The 16,661-nt window shown below is 34.4% G+C and overlaps 7 protein-coding genes and 1 non-coding gene across 10 annotated transcripts; 6 read left to right on the top strand and 2 right to left on the bottom strand.

Annotated features, from left to right (window-relative positions):
- The first annotated feature begins 1 nt into the window (after position 1).
- nero (deoxyhypusine hydroxylase nero) lies at positions 2-1,348 on the top strand. The gene is made up of 3 exons (XM_034317553.2): positions 2-520; positions 606-932; positions 1,008-1,348. Exons 1-3 carry the CDS (start codon positions 241-243, stop codon positions 1,316-1,318), a joined length of 918 nt encoding a protein of 305 aa, XP_034173444.1. The 5' UTR covers positions 2-240; the 3' UTR covers positions 1,319-1,348.
- Positions 1,349-1,865: 517 nt separating this feature from the next.
- Positions 1,866-1,937, bottom strand: TRNAQ-CUG (transfer RNA glutamine (anticodon CUG)). Its single transcript has one exon. It is a non-coding gene; the product is annotated as a tRNA-Gln (tRNA).
- Positions 1,938-2,298: 361 nt separating this feature from the next.
- Vps26 (vacuolar protein sorting 26) lies at positions 2,299-6,076 on the bottom strand. Of its 2 annotated transcripts, none has more exons than XM_076689910.1 (6): positions 5,934-6,076; positions 5,675-5,818; positions 5,132-5,526; positions 4,953-5,053; positions 4,574-4,785; positions 2,299-4,498 (listed from the first exon to the last, which is right to left on the bottom strand). In XM_076689910.1, exons 1-6 carry the CDS (start codon positions 5,934-5,936, stop codon positions 4,229-4,231), a joined length of 1,125 nt encoding a protein of 374 aa, XP_076546025.1. In that variant the 5' UTR covers positions 5,937-6,076; the 3' UTR covers positions 2,299-4,228. The 2 variants fall into 2 exon arrangements, with proteins under 2 accessions (XP_076546025.1, XP_034192785.1); XM_034336894.2 differs by having other exon boundaries at positions 2,301-4,498; positions 4,947-5,053.
- Positions 6,077-6,537: 461 nt separating this feature from the next.
- On the top strand, positions 6,538-8,940 carry LOC117610059 (palmitoyltransferase ZDHHC3). Of its 2 annotated transcripts, none has more exons than XM_034337023.2 (7): positions 6,538-6,679; positions 6,846-7,012; positions 7,112-7,297; positions 7,380-7,516; positions 7,600-7,684; positions 7,751-7,963; positions 8,036-8,940. In XM_034337023.2, exons 2-7 carry the CDS (start codon positions 6,932-6,934, stop codon positions 8,195-8,197), a joined length of 864 nt encoding a protein of 287 aa, XP_034192914.2. In that variant the 5' UTR covers positions 6,538-6,679; positions 6,846-6,931; the 3' UTR covers positions 8,198-8,940. The 2 variants fall into 2 exon arrangements, with proteins under 2 accessions (XP_034192914.2, XP_076546026.1); XM_076689911.1 differs by lacking the exon at positions 6,538-6,679 and adding an exon at positions 6,728-6,744.
- Positions 8,941-9,079: 139 nt separating this feature from the next.
- Positions 9,080-10,247, top strand: LOC117610115 (uncharacterized). The gene is made up of 3 exons (XM_034337158.2): positions 9,080-9,270; positions 9,659-9,718; positions 9,792-10,247. The coding sequence occupies exons 2-3, from the start codon at positions 9,689-9,691 to the stop codon at positions 10,053-10,055; spliced, it is 294 nt and encodes a 97-aa protein (XP_034193049.2). The 5' UTR covers positions 9,080-9,270; positions 9,659-9,688; the 3' UTR covers positions 10,056-10,247.
- A 1,107-nt stretch (positions 10,248-11,354) lies between these two features.
- LOC117609904 (uncharacterized) lies at positions 11,355-13,655 on the top strand. The gene is made up of 3 exons (XM_034336687.2): positions 11,355-11,888; positions 12,024-12,079; positions 12,161-13,655. The coding sequence occupies exons 1-3, from the start codon at positions 11,865-11,867 to the stop codon at positions 13,653-13,655; spliced, it is 1,575 nt and encodes a 524-aa protein (XP_034192578.2). The 5' UTR covers positions 11,355-11,864.
- Positions 13,656-14,522: 867 nt separating this feature from the next.
- LOC117604674 (uncharacterized) lies at positions 14,523-14,923 on the top strand. Its single transcript, XM_034325029.1, has 3 exons — positions 14,523-14,540; positions 14,624-14,676; positions 14,748-14,923. The coding sequence occupies exons 1-3, from the start codon at positions 14,523-14,525 to the stop codon at positions 14,875-14,877; spliced, it is 201 nt and encodes a 66-aa protein (XP_034180920.1). The 3' UTR covers positions 14,878-14,923.
- On the top strand, positions 14,904-16,642 carry LOC117604666 (uncharacterized). Its single transcript, XM_034325015.2, has 3 exons — positions 14,904-14,918; positions 15,771-15,826; positions 15,969-16,642. The coding sequence occupies exons 1-3, from the start codon at positions 14,904-14,906 to the stop codon at positions 16,633-16,635; spliced, it is 738 nt and encodes a 245-aa protein (XP_034180906.2). The 3' UTR covers positions 16,636-16,642.
- The last annotated feature ends 19 nt before the right edge of the window (positions 16,643-16,661 follow it).

Here is a 16,661-nt window from a genome sequence, read left to right as displayed (position 1 = left end):
GTAATCCAATGCAACATGTGTAATCTCAGATCGTTAATCTCACTGACTGTGTTTATCTGTCACATCTTTAAAAATTAACCTCGATTGTTTATTTAACAAAATTTTAACAGATATCATCAACAGTAAATACTTTTTCATATATGGATTAACTCAAAAGCTTTTGTAATTTAGTAAATTAAATAAATTTGCAAGCATTTTATTCAAGATTAAAAGCGTATATTGTAAATTTATAAAAGCAGTATGTTGGAAATAAGTGAGAGTCAAATTTCTGCCATAGGTCATGTTTTGAATGACCAAACTCGACCATTAAAAGAGAGATTTCGTGCATTATTTACTTTAAAGAATATTGGTGGTGTCAAAGCTATTGAACAGATTAATAACTGTTTTAAAGATGAATCAGCCTTATTGAAGCACGAGCTTGCATATTGTCTTGGTCAGATGCAAGATACTCGTGCTATACCTGTGCTCATTGAAATACTGAAAGATGTTAAACATGAGCCAATGGTGCGTCATGAAGCAGGTAAATTACATATGTATATGTATATTTTTTATATTATTATTTGTAGAACATTTTGCATTTGATGAAATTTATTTTTGCATATTAGGTGAAGCTTTAGGGGCTATTGGTGATCTTAGCATTATACCAGTATTAGAAGAATATAGTAAAGATTGTGTACCAGAAGTAGCAGAAACTTGTCAGCTGGCATTACATCGATTACAATGGTTAAAATCAAACAATTCAAAAGATTTAATGAATTCACAAAGAAGTTCTTATATGTCTGTGGATCCAGCACCACCAGCAGAGATTACTGACATTGAAAAACTAAAAAGCATTCTTTTGAACGAAAATGCTTCTTTATTTGAAAGATATCAAGCAATGTTTTCATTAAGAAACATACACACACCAGAAAGCATTCTTGCTCTCTGCGAAGGTAAATATGATAGTTTTTTGCTCAAATGTATTTATTATTTGTAGTTCATGTTCATGTTTATTCATTTCTACTTAGGTTTGAATGCAGGTAGTGCTCTGTTTAGGCATGAAATAGCTTTTGTTTTGGGACAATTACAAGAAGAAATTTCTGTTCCATATTTGGCAACTTCTTTAGAGAACATGGAAGAAAATGAAATGGTACGACACGAATGTGCGGAGGCTTTAGGTTCCATTGCAACATCAGATTGCTTTGATATTTTAAATAAATATATTAATGATAATCAGAGAGTTGTACGGGAAAGCTGTATAATTGCATTAGATATGTGCGAGTATGAAAATAGTTCAGAATTTCAGTATGCAAATACATTAACCAAGGTTAATGCTTGAAATAATATTTCTGTACATTTGTAATTAAATAAACATGTTTTAATAAACAAAGTTATATTCAATGCCCTCTGATAAGTCAACACCCCACGGCGGTCATTACGAGACAGGGGTTTCATTTCGCTTCAATGATGAGTACACCTTCCTTTCTCCTCGATGTCCGTAGACAGACTGACGCGCTTCTGTCACGAGAGTCCATAACTAATCGTAAGCCCGCAGGTTGGAAGATGGTGGGGGACGCAGTGATGGTGGGAGAAAGCGATCCGCCAATCGCTTTCCACTTCCGCTGGAAGTATCGCCAATCAGAGCGCCAATGCGCAGAAAAGAACGAAAACTGGTCTTTTCGCAGTTATGGACTCTCGTGACATCAAGTATGCATATAACAGTGACTACAGATACAAATGGATCGGTAGTCATTGCATATAATATGTAATTATATTCTTCACCTTGAGTGTGGTGAATTTATCGAGGACATAATGTAAGTCCTAAAGAAATTAGAACACTAATTGTAAGTCACCATTTAAAAGCAATATTTAAAAAAAAAATGTGAAGGTCCCACCGAGATTTGAACTCGGATCGCTGGATTCAGAGTCCAGAGTGCTAACCATTACACCATGGGACCTTGTAGAAATGACTTCTATACAGTTTATTTATCCTCATTTCTTGAATAATTCATAATTTTTACTTATACCTGATATAATTTATCTAGTAATGAAGATAGATAACATTTATGTCACGAAACATCAAAATATTAAACTTTGCTATCGTTATTATTATATTTACATCGCTCAATTTACAGTTAAAATGTCGTTCTTACAGAAATTCCACTTGAATCAATTTAGTCCTATTAATAATATCCTATTCTAATTTTCATTCAATATTCTTGTTTATTGTTTAACATATTTTAAAGAAAAAAATATACATGCATTTTTAAAGAAAGAAATAATGAATTTTGATAAATAATTAAATAACATAATTAACATCACTGTTTATATTCTATAAGAGCAGATAATCAAATTGCAGGTTTTATATATCCTATTTGTTATAAATAAAATTATATAAAAAAAAAGAAAAGAATGGCACGTGGTGTATTAATTAGGAAACTGGTTTGGAAAGTTGTGGTAATTTTAATTGACGTTTAATTAGTCGATCTCACTTTCTGTAAATTTATCATAAAATTAATTACATTTAAATGTAGGAGTTGTCATGGTGAAACTTTCTATGTTGACATAAAATTTTCTGAATAAAAAACAAGTTATAAATAGTAAAAATAAAAATTTGACGATTATATATTAATTAAAACAATAGGAAGGGTATATGCATAAGTGAAGTAATCATTTCCAATATACGTGCACACAAAGGCACACTGTATATAATATAATATACTTATATGGGCATTAAAATGTACAACTAGTTTTGTATTGTATGACAATATGTATATGTATATACAATATTTGACATGTCAAATAATTCACAAATAGTTTTGCTTTCTCTCTTTTACACATATATCTTTTTTTTGTCAACAAATAACAAAGGTGTGAAATATGAAAACTTTAAATTTATACGAAACAAAATTCTCGAAATACACGCGGTTGACTATCATTTATCTTTTCGTTAACAAGATTTTTAATCAACCCATGTTAACATAGAATTGTACAAAACGACAGGCATTCTGTTTCATAGCGGTGAGTTCCATTGTGGTAGCAATCATGGTACTACCTTAATAGAATCTTTTCCTTATTAGTTATTTGCTGTTTTCAGTAGTATTACAATAGTTGGTGGATATTTGTGTATGAATTTGTGTGTGTATATATATATAGCCCAGTTTTTAACTACTGCTATCATTAAAAATCATATATATGCATGTATATATCCACACACATATTGTAATATGTATGTATATATCTATAAATACATGTTGGGCCATCCCAATTTTTAATCTATCATAGTCCACTCTTATATTAATAAAGGCATGCTAAAATTGAGCAGGTATACTAAGGCATATATTTCTTCGAACGATTTATACCATGAATCTTGCATAAAAATTCTATTAAAAAATTAATTGGTATATACAATTCAATAATTTGTATATACAGTTAAGCTATAGTTGGGACAGAACTATTGACATTGTGTTTTTAGAAGATGTACACGTATCTTAACGTATTATTTTGCAAATATCAATAAAAACTTTGTATTAAAAGAAGCCACATATTCTTGTAAATTATTTCAATAACAATGTATTACATGTACGAGCATCTTTTTAATGTGCCTTTATCATATTAGTTGCAGACTAAGTGAATTGATTAAAATAGGGCAGCCATTGTGAGTATATGTATATTCATTTCAGATTTATAAAACTCTAGCATGACATAAATTTTTGTCATACACGAGATTTCGAATTTTAAGTATAATCTAGTGGTTGAAGGCATCATTCACATAACACAGAATAAGTTTGTATAAAATATTCAGAACACTGTAACATTCAGATGCCATTCAAGAATATACCACTGATTAATATTCGATTATTAAACTGTCCGTTTATAAATATTCATTTTATGTGGCTGTATCGTTAATTTCTGTAACATCTTTTCATTTTTAAATCATTTTAGATCTGTCCCGTCAGACACCTTCGATCATTACCTATAAATCTCAATAATTTTAAATTTTGATCGGTAATTGGCTACTTATTCGATTTATTCACCCGCATTATTTATAGGTATCCAAAATATTTACAACTTTGTTTGCAGGCGTTTTTTAATTCTTCGCTGTTTCTAAAATTCAATATCTCTTTACAATATAAGAGTTCCATTCGAAACTACTAGTTCCGCTTCGATTTCCCTCAAGCTGTTACTGGATTCTTTGAACTAGTAAAAACTTCCATTGACTTCAGTAACTGCCTCATTATACAAAAATTCAGTTACTTTCAGGACTAACTTCTTTTTCACCTTCACCATCTCCTTCTTCGCGCGTCATGCCTTCTATTGGAGCTGGTGCATCCTCTGCGTTGGTAATATTACCAGCCGGTAGTTGACCTGATTGTATTGACGGTGGCGCGGATGGTGGACCGTTTTGAGCAGCTCCCTGTGGAAATCCTGTTTCTGCCGACACTAAATGCGATGGCATGTGTGGCGAAGCAGTTTGAGATTTTCTACTTTTTTCACCTTTTCTCCATAACGTTATTTCCTGAACGAGAGACTCATTTAAAATAATTTGTTCGATAAGTATTAACAATGAATGGATTGTATTTCACAGCCTTACTTGTTGCTTGAAATATCTGCGATCTTCTTCGTCCATAAGAACTAAATTAAGGTAGTATCTAACACTGAATTTTTTATTAATGTCGCGCATTGTGGGTGCCAAATCATAACCGGCCAGAAATACTCTTATCGGAATTGATTCACCACGGACCGGTGCTCCGTCCATTATTTCGTATTTCGCTATAGTATCGTTTTCCGTAAAGGTATGTGGACCTGCAAATATATATTCTAATTATTACTATAGAATAATAAGTTGGAAGAAATAAATAACTGGAAAATAAAATACTTTCTCCAAAGAGTGTATTATGATTTGTAATAATATCGAAATTATAGCAAAGATTACTACAACTACTTCTATGTTAATTATACAGTACCAGAACCTGTAGTTTCCCGTTTTATTATGGCAATTTCCATGTGTTTGATCTTTATTCTAACCAAAAGAAAATATATCTTTCCAACAATAACATCTTTTAAATGATATCTGAAAAGTCAGATACAAATTAAAATCACATGTACTTATACGTAAAAATAAATTAAACAATATAACAGTGTAACTTACTTGCTTTTGTTATACTCAAATTCGATATGCAAACAGTCTTCAATTCCAACTTCCATTTTAATAGGATTATTCATATCTGGATAGGAACTAAGAGTGTGCACGACTAATTCAAGTTCTTTAACAATATCACTAAGTCTTCGAACAATTGTCACTTTGAGAAAATATCTTAGCCGTACATTAGATCCTGTATAGCTTTCAAATGGTTTTTCTACATTTGCAAATTCAAAAGTGTATACAGTGTTATGAGTTAGTTCTCCCGGCCTAGCTAATTCTTTAACCAAATTTGTGAATTCATGATGATTTCCTCTATCATAATATAATTCAATTTGTCCAATAAATTCTACCTTCACACCCTGATGCTCCAATTTACCAGCCTTTCTAAGGCTAATATTAATCTGTAAATAAATTAAACAACCTTGAATTTATAGCATACGCTTGTTCATTTGAAGTTTTCGAGTGAATGGTGTAGATAACAAATAACATTCTTTATTCATACTTATTGTTTTATATACTGACTGTTGTTCATTTAAAAAGAATCTTTACCTTCCCAGAGACAGTTTCACCATCATAATATAACAAGTGGCGCTCTTTTTTTCCATCTTCGGATTTAATGTCTGCAGTCTTCCTGGTCTCTGCACCATCCAAAGTAATCTCTATGTCAGCTGACTGACCAAACCCAAAGAAACTCTACAGGAAAAAATAAAAGAAATGAAATAAGAACATCGGAAAAAATGATCAATTGTCAGAACGATCGTATTAAGTATTTCAAGGCGGAGAATTTATTAATCAAAATGTAACATACCATTTTTCGTAAAAAAGGATCACCCTGTATAAATGATCACACGTTTTACCGCAATTATGTTCGCGCTGATAAGTGGAACGTGTGAAATCAATGAAAAATCCTCAAAAGTAACATTTTTTTTACTTAGAAACGAGAAAAGTTGGGTTATTTTTTACTTGCTTCCTCCCAAAAGTCACAAGTAGCCAATATGGCTGCGCACTGTGTCTCCCACCCCTAATATGTACTGTCAAACTTGCAGTCGCGTGCAAGCGAATGCAACACAAACGATGTTAGAACCGGTAGTATCTAGTATTCTTTAAGTTCATTCTAATTACTTGTTAAACTTTCCTTGATCTCAATTGAATAACACAGTGCACTTGAGTTGCAAATATCTCCCGTGAATACATCTGCACGATTGAATGTCCGGTGTGTTCGTAATACAGTTCAATGGCGATTATCGGTGACGTTTAGAAATCAAACTATCTATCGGTTTACACGTGATAACGTAACTCGAGTTTCGTTTACGGTTCATTTACTGTACGCTATATTTGAACCGTTATGAACAGGCGATCGTTGAATACATGAGGAAGATTTTCATATTATTAACATAATTGTTTATGAATGCATATTCGAACTCGGCTTAATTGCTTGAGAGGTGATAAGGAAAAAAAATCAATTTTTATCATCAGGTGTTCATCATACATGCATAGAAAAACAGCATAATGAAGAAAATTGAAATAAAAGTTGATCGGTATATCGTAATCAGTGTAGGTGTTGAGTAATAACGTTAAATACTTGTTGCTTAGGTTATAATTATAATTTACGATACAAAGTTCGTTCTGCTAAATTTAACTTCTTATAAGTTTCTCACTATTGTTTTATCAAATATCTACTAATCTTTCATTCATCTTTTTCATTAACTTTTTGTTCCAGGCAAAGAATCATGGTTATGTTGGTAAACATTATTGATGTCCCTTTATATAATTGATAGTCAAGAATTTAGTAAATAGATACAAATCATGGATTATGATTATATGTCTTTTCATAAAGAAAAAGATGTTCATAATAAATGTTATGGTGGAAGATTATGGTGCATCAAAGTATGTTGAAACACTATAACATTGATTCATACATGGCCACTTGGCCACATGTATTCTATAAATACATTGTAATTTTATTGTTTTACTTTTTTTTTTTAGGACATATGTGGCATTATATGCGCAGTTCTAACATGGTTGTTAATAATTTATGCAGAATTTGTAGTGATGGCAGTAATTCTTATACCTACAATAAACACTTTATATTCTAGTTTAAACACTGCAATATTTCAGTCATTAACTTTCCTAGCTTTTGCATCCCATCTAAGAACAATGCTCACTGACCCAGTAAGTAAACAGATTGTATTTTTAAACGTTCCAAGGCAAGTTTAATAACAGCTGAATAAAAAAAAGTATTTTACATGCATAGGGTGCTGTTCCCAAGGGCAATGCTACAAAAGAAATGATAGAACAAATGGGATTTAGAGATGGGCAGGTAATTTTTAAGTGTCCAAAGTGTTGTTCTATTAAGCCAGATAGAGCGCATCATTGTTCTGTTTGCCAAAGGTAAATTTCTAACACATCTCAATTGGAATTCTTGAAATATGAAGATATAAATAATGATAAATATATGAATGATTTATTTATAGATGTATTAGAAAAATGGATCACCATTGTCCATGGGTTAATAATTGTGTCGGAGAAAATAATCAAAAATATTTTGTACTTTTTACGGTAAGTGTTACTGTACATGGAATTTAAAAGTAGTTGAAATATACATTTTGAATAAATGTATTTCAGTTCTACATAGCTGCAATGTCATTGCAATCTTTATTTTTATGTATACAACAATTTACCACTTGTGTGAGACAAGAGTGGAAAGAATGTTCTACATTCAGTCCACCTGCAACAGTGGTGTTATTACTGTTTCTGGCTTTCGAAGCGCTTTTATTTGCTATTTTTACCGCTGTAATGTTAGGAACACAATTACAAGCAATTTGGAACGACGAAACTGTACGTACATATCTAAATTATGAAATTTTTGTTAGCCTTAAAAACATCAAATTCTTTTTATTTCGATTACAGGGTATTGAGCAACTTAAAAAAGAAGAAGCACGGTGGGTTCGCAATAGTAGATGGAAATCTATTCAAGCCGTGTTTGGAAGATTTTCGCTCGCTTGGTTTTCACCGTTTACTTCACCTCCAAAGGGCAAAACAAAGCTAGATTCTTATTTGTATTCAGTGTAATGCGTTATGGTACGTGGTGGTATCCCAGGGATATTCAATATTTGTAAATATAATGTAATTGTGACGTATCATGAATTCATGTACAAGCGAATAGAATATTTGTAATTTTATACTGTTACCTAACATTCTTATTTTATCGCGACCATTTTGAGAAGTAGCTAAACGAAACAAATAATATTTAATGTATATTTTATTTATCAAAATATAGAGATTTGTAAATTTGCAAACATACAGAAATGGTATGTTTCACGGGAAGATTTGTATATCAAAACATTGATATTACTGTATTGTGATAATGCCAGATGTTTTCAGATACTTTAATCATGATACACCGCAACATATTTATTGTACTAATGTAACATGCATTTTAAGCCATAATATCATACGCTACAATGAACACACGGAACACGACATTAACTTAATATCTTAAGTTTCGTCTAATTTGGCAGTCAATGCTTTGCACCATTTAGATAAAATACATTGCACTTTGTGATAGTAGTGTATCCAATTTACAAAAGAAACCAGTTCATTGGTGTTGCGTTTTAGAGATAAATATCATCTGTGTTTCTATCGACGTTTAGACCAGACAATAATATTAATTATCAGCGACACCAACACGCTTTTTATAACTTCTTAATTTTCGAGGCATATATTTTTATTCCATTTCCTTCTTCGCCGATTTTGTATTTACACGTGGATACCTGATTTTTTGTATAAATAAATTGTACAGTTTCTTACTTTTACTAGCATTGCCCTTGTCTTTTATACAATTTATGCGTGCGACCATTTAGATTTTAATTACTTCATCAAACATAGATTGAGCTGTTCGAAGAGTTAGTTAGTAAAACGACAAAAAGATGCTGTCAAACGGTGCTGGCGATGCCCGAGGTCAATCGGTTTTCCACTTTCATCGACTTCCGTTTCTATAGACCTTCAGAAGTTGCTCTTGTTCTTCAGTGTGGGGAGTGCTCAACAGTGACAAGGTCGCTTAACAGTGTGCAAGTAGAAGATACGTTCTCTGTAGTGTTGTGTACGATCGGTCGAGCGGCTTTCACTTTTGCTACAACTGTTTGGTAAGTTGCAAGTTGAAAACTGGTACTTTTACAATTGTTTTTTAACAGAAATACATTAATACCGAGAATATTTTATCCGATTAATTTATATTTCTCTTTCCATCAAGTGATTTTTATCTATATAAGAAGTAGTAGAGGAGTAAAAGCAGAACTAGATGATTCATTGAATTAAAGATCTCATTTCTTTCACTGAATGTTTTCTTCCTTGTTTTCTATCCTGATTTCAGAATTCCTTTAGTTTCTTCTTTATTCATTAGGCAAAATTTATTTTTTAATTGCATATTTAAACATTGATTTACGATGGCTTCTATAATATATATTTGAAAGCCTTTCAAACGTGACGGATTTCTTTTAATTATTTGTTCTATTGCATGTTTAATTATTTCAGCATTGCAAGAGAAAACACAAAATCAGCAGTATGGCTTTGAATGTTTTTACTTTGTTTATGGTATGTTCTATGTGTTTGTTATTTTATTTTGTTAGAAGAGTTTTGTAATTTTATTCGATATTTATGATTATAGAACTTCTTGGTTTTAATTTCTTTCGCCGCGAATACGTTGGCCTACGATCCGAATGACAAATCGTTGAAGGATATTCTACTTCCGGAGGGACAGTTCGAAGCGTTTTATCTGAAAGGAACACAGGATGAGGAACAAAACGCGGTCAGACCGGCGCATCTTCATGGATCGTTTCACCAGTACAAGAATCCTGCTCTCGTTGGAGCACCCAACAGTGCTGCATACGGTTTCCGTTTCGATGGAAAGCGTCGTTTCAATTACAATTAAATTGTAATGGATTCTTTGAAATCCATTTTCAATGTCTCCTGTTATAGATTTAGAAATTTCTAACAAGTGCAATGTATTCTATATACGTATGTATGCATCTAGGTGCTGTTTGTTAAGTAGTTCAACGGAGAAATAAAACACTTTACAGTATTTGTGTTCTTTAATTGACTCTCCCTTTAGTTTTACTCTGGAATAAAGATAGAAATTTAAAAAAATTTGAATTTAAAAAAAAAATGCATTTATTTCGGTGTTTTATTTGAAACCTATTCAAAGTAATCTTGATTTTGTCTCTTGTCCTCCTATCAATGGGAATTCTGGGTTCAGTATTGAAATATAAGGAAAGATAGATTCTATTTTATCCCTCGTTTTTCATGGTATGCCATATTTAGGACAGGATCTGTTTGTGGGAAAGGACAAGAGGCGGGAAAGTCCCCGCGAAAGTAAGCGAAATTTAGTACCAGCCATCTGCCCCTAGGTGGTTATAGTGTTTCAGCGCCTATAATCAGCAACTTTTATAATTATAAATTTCAACGACTTCAATGACCTATGATGACATTATTTGAATGTAATTATGATCCTAGAATACTTTACATATGCTAAAACGCACAAAATTTGCTAAATTTAACCAAAAAACGTATTTTTCTGTTCGATTAGTTCCCTAGATCATCATCAGGTGGCGCGGGTGGTACAAATTTAAAAACGCGCATAAATATAAATTCAAAAGATATAGAAAAATAAGTCTCCAGCAATAAAATAAGAACCCTGCGTATGCATAGTTTTCGAAACAACATTTTTATAAATTGTACTCCTGGTTCTTATTAAATATTTTTTTAAAACCCGTACTAATTGTGACCTACATAACATGTATTTAATGAACCTTTTAATAGCCGCCTGTCTATTCGATCCCAATTATGGCTACACAAAACCATCCTCTTGGATGGACAAGACGAGTTCGCCGCTGCTTTCGTTTCACGTCAATTAGTTGATTTATGAACAGGTCTGATGGGACGCGTGCCGCACAGCTGCTCGCAACAAGAAATTTTGATCGTTTACTTTCGTTGCCGGTGGATAAAGTTTAACGATACATCGATCGCTTAAACAGCAACGTTGATGTTTGCGCATGCGCCTGAATACTGATTCCGCCAATTAAAGCAATTCCACGCCGGAAAATTCACTTTCATCGAGATCGCGTCTCTCTCGCTGCTCGTGATAAACACGCGCGGTATATTTAGCAATCACGAATGCGCTCCGGGTATAAATGGAAAAGAAATATAATTCAGATGTCAGTTAATTCCTGACTAGTCTTTTATTATCATTCTCTTCCACGAGCGAGTTAAGTTTCATATTGCGAATATAGAAATTAAAAAAAGTATCGCAATACAAGACTGTTCCTGAAAAAAAATATCAATCCGGATTTCTATTCAAATTTCATGACACAAAAGTGTCCTGAACAACACCGTGCGTGGTATCAAACGTAACATCTATTCTTACACTCTTTTTTTGTTCTTCTTGTAAAGATCATTGATCGTGTATTTCAGTCACATAGGTAGATCAAAGAAGGTGGCAGTGTAGCGCGGCTCAATTGCTCGCGACTCGTTCGGAATAGGTAACATCATTTTCTTTTTCCTGCCAGAGAAAAGTAACGGCGCCCTGCTGGCACGTGTGCTCGCAAAACAATGTTGTCGGGTCCAGTTTAGCTGCGTTCGTGGTAGCGGCTCCGAGGAAGCTTTAAAAGAGGTTGTCGATGAACAGCCATCCCCATAGTAGGATCGGCGAAGTGATCTAGTGGGACCAGACGCGATCAGCAACATGAAGATCGCGCGTGTGGTCACGGTGAGTGGAATGGTGACAAGGTAGTTGAAATTTATTGGAAAATATTTTGTGAAGTACACCTTACGTGAAATATGCAACGAAGTGTAACCAGTGGAGTTTAGGACTGCAAATTTAAAATTATTTTCATGATTGCAGGTTTGTGCTGCGTTGATATCAACCTCGCTCGGCGCGGAAACTGAACGTTCCAAGAGGTAAGTTCCCCGAAATTTTCATTACAAATTTCCCTTTTCACTTAAAAAAAATAAATTAGATTTTTGCAAATGTGGATTCAGACGAGCACAGCCGAAAAGCCAGTTGCCTCAACCGAGGATAGAAAATATCAGCACAACACCGGTAACATTCACCACCCTTCGGCCGGACATAAGGCCCTTCGGCTCGCAAATCGACCCCAGTGTCTACCCGGTTGGTTTTAGGAGAAGGGCACCAAGGATTCGTACCACTCGGTTCGCCTCTATTAGATCCAGGAATAATCGTCATCGGAGACAGCTTCATCGACGCGGGAAAAAGAGTCGTCTGGGAAGATCTTTCGACGTGACCAACTCCAAGAAGCTAGAGCTGGTGCATGGTCCACCCGATGAGATCCACCTCGAACCCATCTATCGCGTAATCAAGAACAAAAACATCTTCGACTCGATCATTGATTTGATACGACGATTGATTGGATCGAAGAAACCTTTGGGTCCTCTAGTGGGTCCTTTCCACTTCCCCGGGGTGGGTGACAAGGTTTACGTGAGACTCTTGGAACCAGTGCTCCCTAACCACCTGGTGATCCGTTTGGTGTCCCATTTGCCAGCCACGGAGATCGAGGCTGCTATGGAGAAACATATCTCTCCGCCTATTCATATACCAAAACTTTCTCAGATCCCATCGATCAGCCACGAGTCCTTCGTTGTGGCTCCCAATGAGTTGATCGATTCTTTCAGCAAACACAGTTTAGCTGCATCGGACAGTTTGTTGTCCTCCAGCAACCACGCGGTGCAGACATCTAAAACTGCAAAGAAATTGGATGAAAAGATGCTTGGAAATAGTTGGAACAATAGGGTGCACATATCTGAGACTTATACTAAGAATGATCATAGGAATTCGACGAATCCTCAACCTCTATGGTCACCCGAAATCAGTCGAGACGATTGGAAATTTATAGATCTGAGCAATGAGAGCAGTTATCAGGATTCTTTCAACCAGGTGTACGAGTCGAGTAAAGAGCCTGAAGTGTTGAAGTTCAGTATCGAGGACTTCCACGATCCATTGAACGTTACGGACTATCAACCTTCGGTTAATTCGTTTATTCCTGTCAGGGATTATGCTTTGAATAATGAATTTAAGAATGCTGAAGTTTCTCCTAAATACAGCCTCGATTTTGTGAGCAAGAAGATGAGGTATTTGAACCTGGACGGAAGTGTCGACTCCTCTGAAGAGAAGAACGATGGAAGTTTGAAATCGGTTGAAAATAGTCCAATTTTCTCGAAGGTTGATCGCGAATGGGGATTGGTCAGAAGAATGCGTGTAAGGAGAAAGGAAATAAAGACGTCGTCGAACAGCGAAAAAGGGGTGCAAGAAAGAAACAGCACTGAAGCGTTTCCGGAAGTAGACAGGAAATCGGATGATGATAGATCGAATTATTCTATGAATAAGCTTAGAAATAATACTGTGACAGGGTTGAAAGAAGATGGAAATTTTGGCCAGCGGTATAAAAATAACTCAACTTCTGTAAACACCACGAAATCAGAATCGATTAAAAATTCTACCGAATCTAGAGGAATATAAATTGAGAATTATTTTATTGTATTTTTTTTTATTGACGAAGGAGTTGTTTGAACTCTGATTTATATATTCCTATAATTATTGTACCGTTTAAATTATAGTAATTATGATAGAAATTTGTTTGAATAAAAATTGAAAGTATCTCTAACTGTATCTTTAATTAGTCACGAAAACTTTAATTAGTTAATTAGACGTGACGCGCTCGGGATGAAATAGCGATCCATGCTTGGTTGCATTTTACGCTCGGAGAAGTGCAACTGCATTTAATAGAACAGTTTCCTGGATGCAGTCAGTTCTTCGACTACTCCTGAGTGGTTAGAAACTCTCCGTCTCTCTGGCGAACGTTTTTGCCATTGTCAAATCGAATTGAACCATCTCTTTGCAAGTATTCTGTGTTTTTGCAAGAATAATATTTATAGAATTCTACGAAGAAATGATTAGCTGGATCACCCAACGAACTTTTTAATTTTTAATAATTATCAACAATTAAATTGTAGATGTTATCGAACTCTGTATAAATTTCACATTTTTCATTCACTTGACAGCAACTCGGTGAGTATGCGCATGCATTAAGAATAATTAAATAAAGAATTAGTCAGGATAGGATGCATTTGAAAATTGCAGCATCGCATGACTCTAAATGCAATCCAGTTGCAGAAAAGTGAAAATATACAGGTGAAGATTGACTCCTTGCACGCTGGGCGGAGTTTCTTGGAATTATCTATGGAAACGATTCGCCTCGCTAATTTCACCTCTATATAAATCTAAGATTTGATCTGGTGCCTGCAGAAAGTATCCGTCTCTCGAGTACATTTCAAAGGTGAACGTCTTTGCTCCAGCAACGATACTGTCCATTGGTCTTTCTCCAAAATGAATAGAAAATTTTTGGTAAAAATAATTTCAATCTTCATTAATGAAAATCACCAATCTCTATACATTTATAAAATTTGCATTTTCTTTTTTCTTTTCAGTATGCTGCTGCTTTGTTGGCATTTTTATTACTCCTACAACAGCCTACAGAATCGTGAGTATTGATATTGTTTTTTTAAATAAATATGGATACAGGTTGTACATTTAATATATATTTTATTACAGAAAGAAGGTGATCGTTCATGTACCTTACCGAGTGAAGAATTTGAAACACACCCACACCATATATGTAGTTATACCACACTATGATGAGAAGGAGGAGGACTCTAAAGAAGATGAAAAATTAGAAGATTAATAATAATATTGTGCCTGATTAGTATAATGTATAGTAGAAATGTAAATATAAGCTGAAAGAATAGATGTTCAAACAGTATTAGTTTATTTAAGGAATAATTGTATGTATTTTCAAGAATGAACTTAATAAAGTATTGCAAAGTCTATTAATTTTGAAAGATATTAGTTGTAATATTTGAAAGTTTCAATAAATAAATTAAAGACTAATATATTGTCTATTGTTTATCTTTCAATCCTACTACTATTACAATAAATGGAGAAATTTTTAATAATTGAATTTGCAACAGCTATAATTATTATTTAATCTTTAGATAATTGCAAAATTATAGAAAATGGTTATTATACTTAACTGTATTATAATAATTGATAAGTATAAAATATATTAGTAATTGAATTTGCAACAGCTATAATTATTATTCAATCTTTAGATAATCGCAAAATTATAAAAAATGGTTATTATACTTAACTACATTATATTTAACACGAAACGCTTCGATTAGCATGCGGCAATGAACTTTGACGGTCATGTTCACTCGTTTTTGCCGAGCATGTCGGATGAGGATTGTCAGATGGAGCATATCTCTTCGAAATGGCGAAAGTGTTTAATCAGCCGTAAAATTTCGCTGGATTCGATTATAGTTCCGCGGTTCCATGGTGTTTCCCCTAATAACGGACTCGTTGATATAAAGCAGGAGCATCCTCGACGATGTCAAACGACATTGAACCACTGTTGCTGACGTTCACCCTTATCTCTCGTTGAAATCATGGTAATCAATAATTTCGGTGTTAATCATATTTTTACACCAATTGCAATCTAAAAATCAATCATTTTAGCAAATCAATAATTTTCCAATATCATCAAATACAATAATCTACGTATATTTATCTCTTCAGTGGCTCTTCAAGTACCTGTTCCTTCTCGTGTTAAACAAGATCGTCGTTAACGAAGCGTAAGTGTACAATGAACATTTATCACACACATCAGTTCGAATCTAAAGCGTCTCACCGATATCACACGCTTTCACCAACGAAAACGAGCGTCGATCAACGAGCATCACTCTCGTTTTCGCGCTAACTTTCGCCTGGTTGCAGAGTGCACCTGAAGATCTACGTGCCGGACGTGGTGAACCATCACATCCACACGAAGACGGTTCTGTTGCACGTTCACAAGCCAGCCCCGAAGAAGCCGAAACACCATAAGAAGCACGAGTACCACGCGAATTGGAGTTCCTGGAAGAGCTATGGGAACGATCACACCTTTAAGGACCATCAGGAGTTCCCTGAAGAGCTGGAGGAACCGAAACACGAAGTTGTCACGAAGAAGCCTAAGGATCAGAAAGATAGACAAAAGTATCTTCCAGTTTATGGATATCATAAAGATTCCTATTTCCCACAGTCTTACATGGAGGACAATGATCTCGAAGAAAAGGGTCGTCAACGTGGCAAAGGACCCTCTTACGCGGTACACGAAGAGGTGAATGATATTCCTCCAAACACTGAAAGTTTCGCTTATAATTACGAGGAGGGATACAGAAAGGGGTTGCAAGAGGAGGCTGGGCATATTCGTGCGGACCAGATGAGCAAATTTCACGAGGACCACCAGGAAGAGCAGGACGATAGCGAGAACGAGGGGTCCAGGGATGAATATGAAGGAAAAACCGACGCTGGTCGATATTTCGTGGATGATGTCGAATACGAAAATACCAGGGACAAACGCGACGGTAGAGTTGGTCGTTTTCGAAGGATCATTAAAATTTAGGTTCCATGGTGGTTCTTTCGGTGTAC

This window comes from Osmia lignaria, chromosome 9, assembly GCF_051020975.1.
Source record: "Osmia lignaria lignaria isolate PbOS001 chromosome 9, iyOsmLign1, whole genome shotgun sequence".
NCBI classification, from domain to species: domain Eukaryota; kingdom Metazoa; phylum Arthropoda; class Insecta; order Hymenoptera; family Megachilidae; genus Osmia; species Osmia lignaria.
This window is presented reverse-complemented; position numbering and strand designations above follow the sequence as displayed.

Coding starts and splice junctions, on each gene's coding strand:
- nero (XM_034317553.2), top strand. CDS start 241: ATGTTGGAAATAAGTGAGAGTCAAATTTCTGCCATAGGTCATGTTTTG. Junction 521..605: donor AATGGTGCGTCATGAAGCAG/GTAAATTACATA, acceptor TTTGCATATTAG/GTGAAGCTTTAGGGGCTATT. Junction 933..1,007: donor CATTCTTGCTCTCTGCGAAG/GTAAATATGATA, acceptor ATTTCTACTTAG/GTTTGAATGCAGGTAGTGCT.
- Vps26 (XM_034336894.2), bottom strand. Junction 5,527..5,674: donor GTGAAACTGTCTCTGGGAAG/GTAAAGATTCTT, acceptor ATTTATTTACAG/ATTAATATTAGCCTTAGAAA. Junction 5,054..5,131: donor TTTGAGTATAACAAAAGCAA/GTAAGTTACACT, acceptor CTGACTTTTCAG/ATATCATTTAAAAGATGTTA.
- LOC117610059 (XM_034337023.2), top strand. CDS start 6,932: ATGGATTATGATTATATGTCTTTTCATAAAGAAAAAGATGTTCATAAT. Junction 7,298..7,379: donor GAACAATGCTCACTGACCCA/GTAAGTAAACAG, acceptor TTACATGCATAG/GGTGCTGTTCCCAAGGGCAA. Junction 7,685..7,750: donor AATATTTTGTACTTTTTACG/GTAAGTGTTACT, acceptor AATGTATTTCAG/TTCTACATAGCTGCAATGTC.
- LOC117610115 (XM_034337158.2), top strand. CDS start 9,689: ATGGCTTTGAATGTTTTTACTTTGTTTATG. Junction 9,719..9,791: donor ATGTTTTTACTTTGTTTATG/GTATGTTCTATG, acceptor TTATGATTATAG/AACTTCTTGGTTTTAATTTC.
- LOC117609904 (XM_034336687.2), top strand. CDS start 11,865: ATGAAGATCGCGCGTGTGGTCACG. Junction 11,889..12,023: donor AGATCGCGCGTGTGGTCACG/GTGAGTGGAATG, acceptor TCATGATTGCAG/GTTTGTGCTGCGTTGATATC. Junction 12,080..12,160: donor GAAACTGAACGTTCCAAGAG/GTAAGTTCCCCG, acceptor ATGTGGATTCAG/ACGAGCACAGCCGAAAAGCC.
- LOC117604674 (XM_034325029.1), top strand. Junction 14,677..14,747: donor CTACAACAGCCTACAGAATC/GTGAGTATTGAT, acceptor ATTTTATTACAG/AAAGAAGGTGATCGTTCATG.
- LOC117604666 (XM_034325015.2), top strand. Junction 15,827..15,968: donor AAGATCGTCGTTAACGAAGC/GTAAGTGTACAA, acceptor GCCTGGTTGCAG/AGTGCACCTGAAGATCTACG.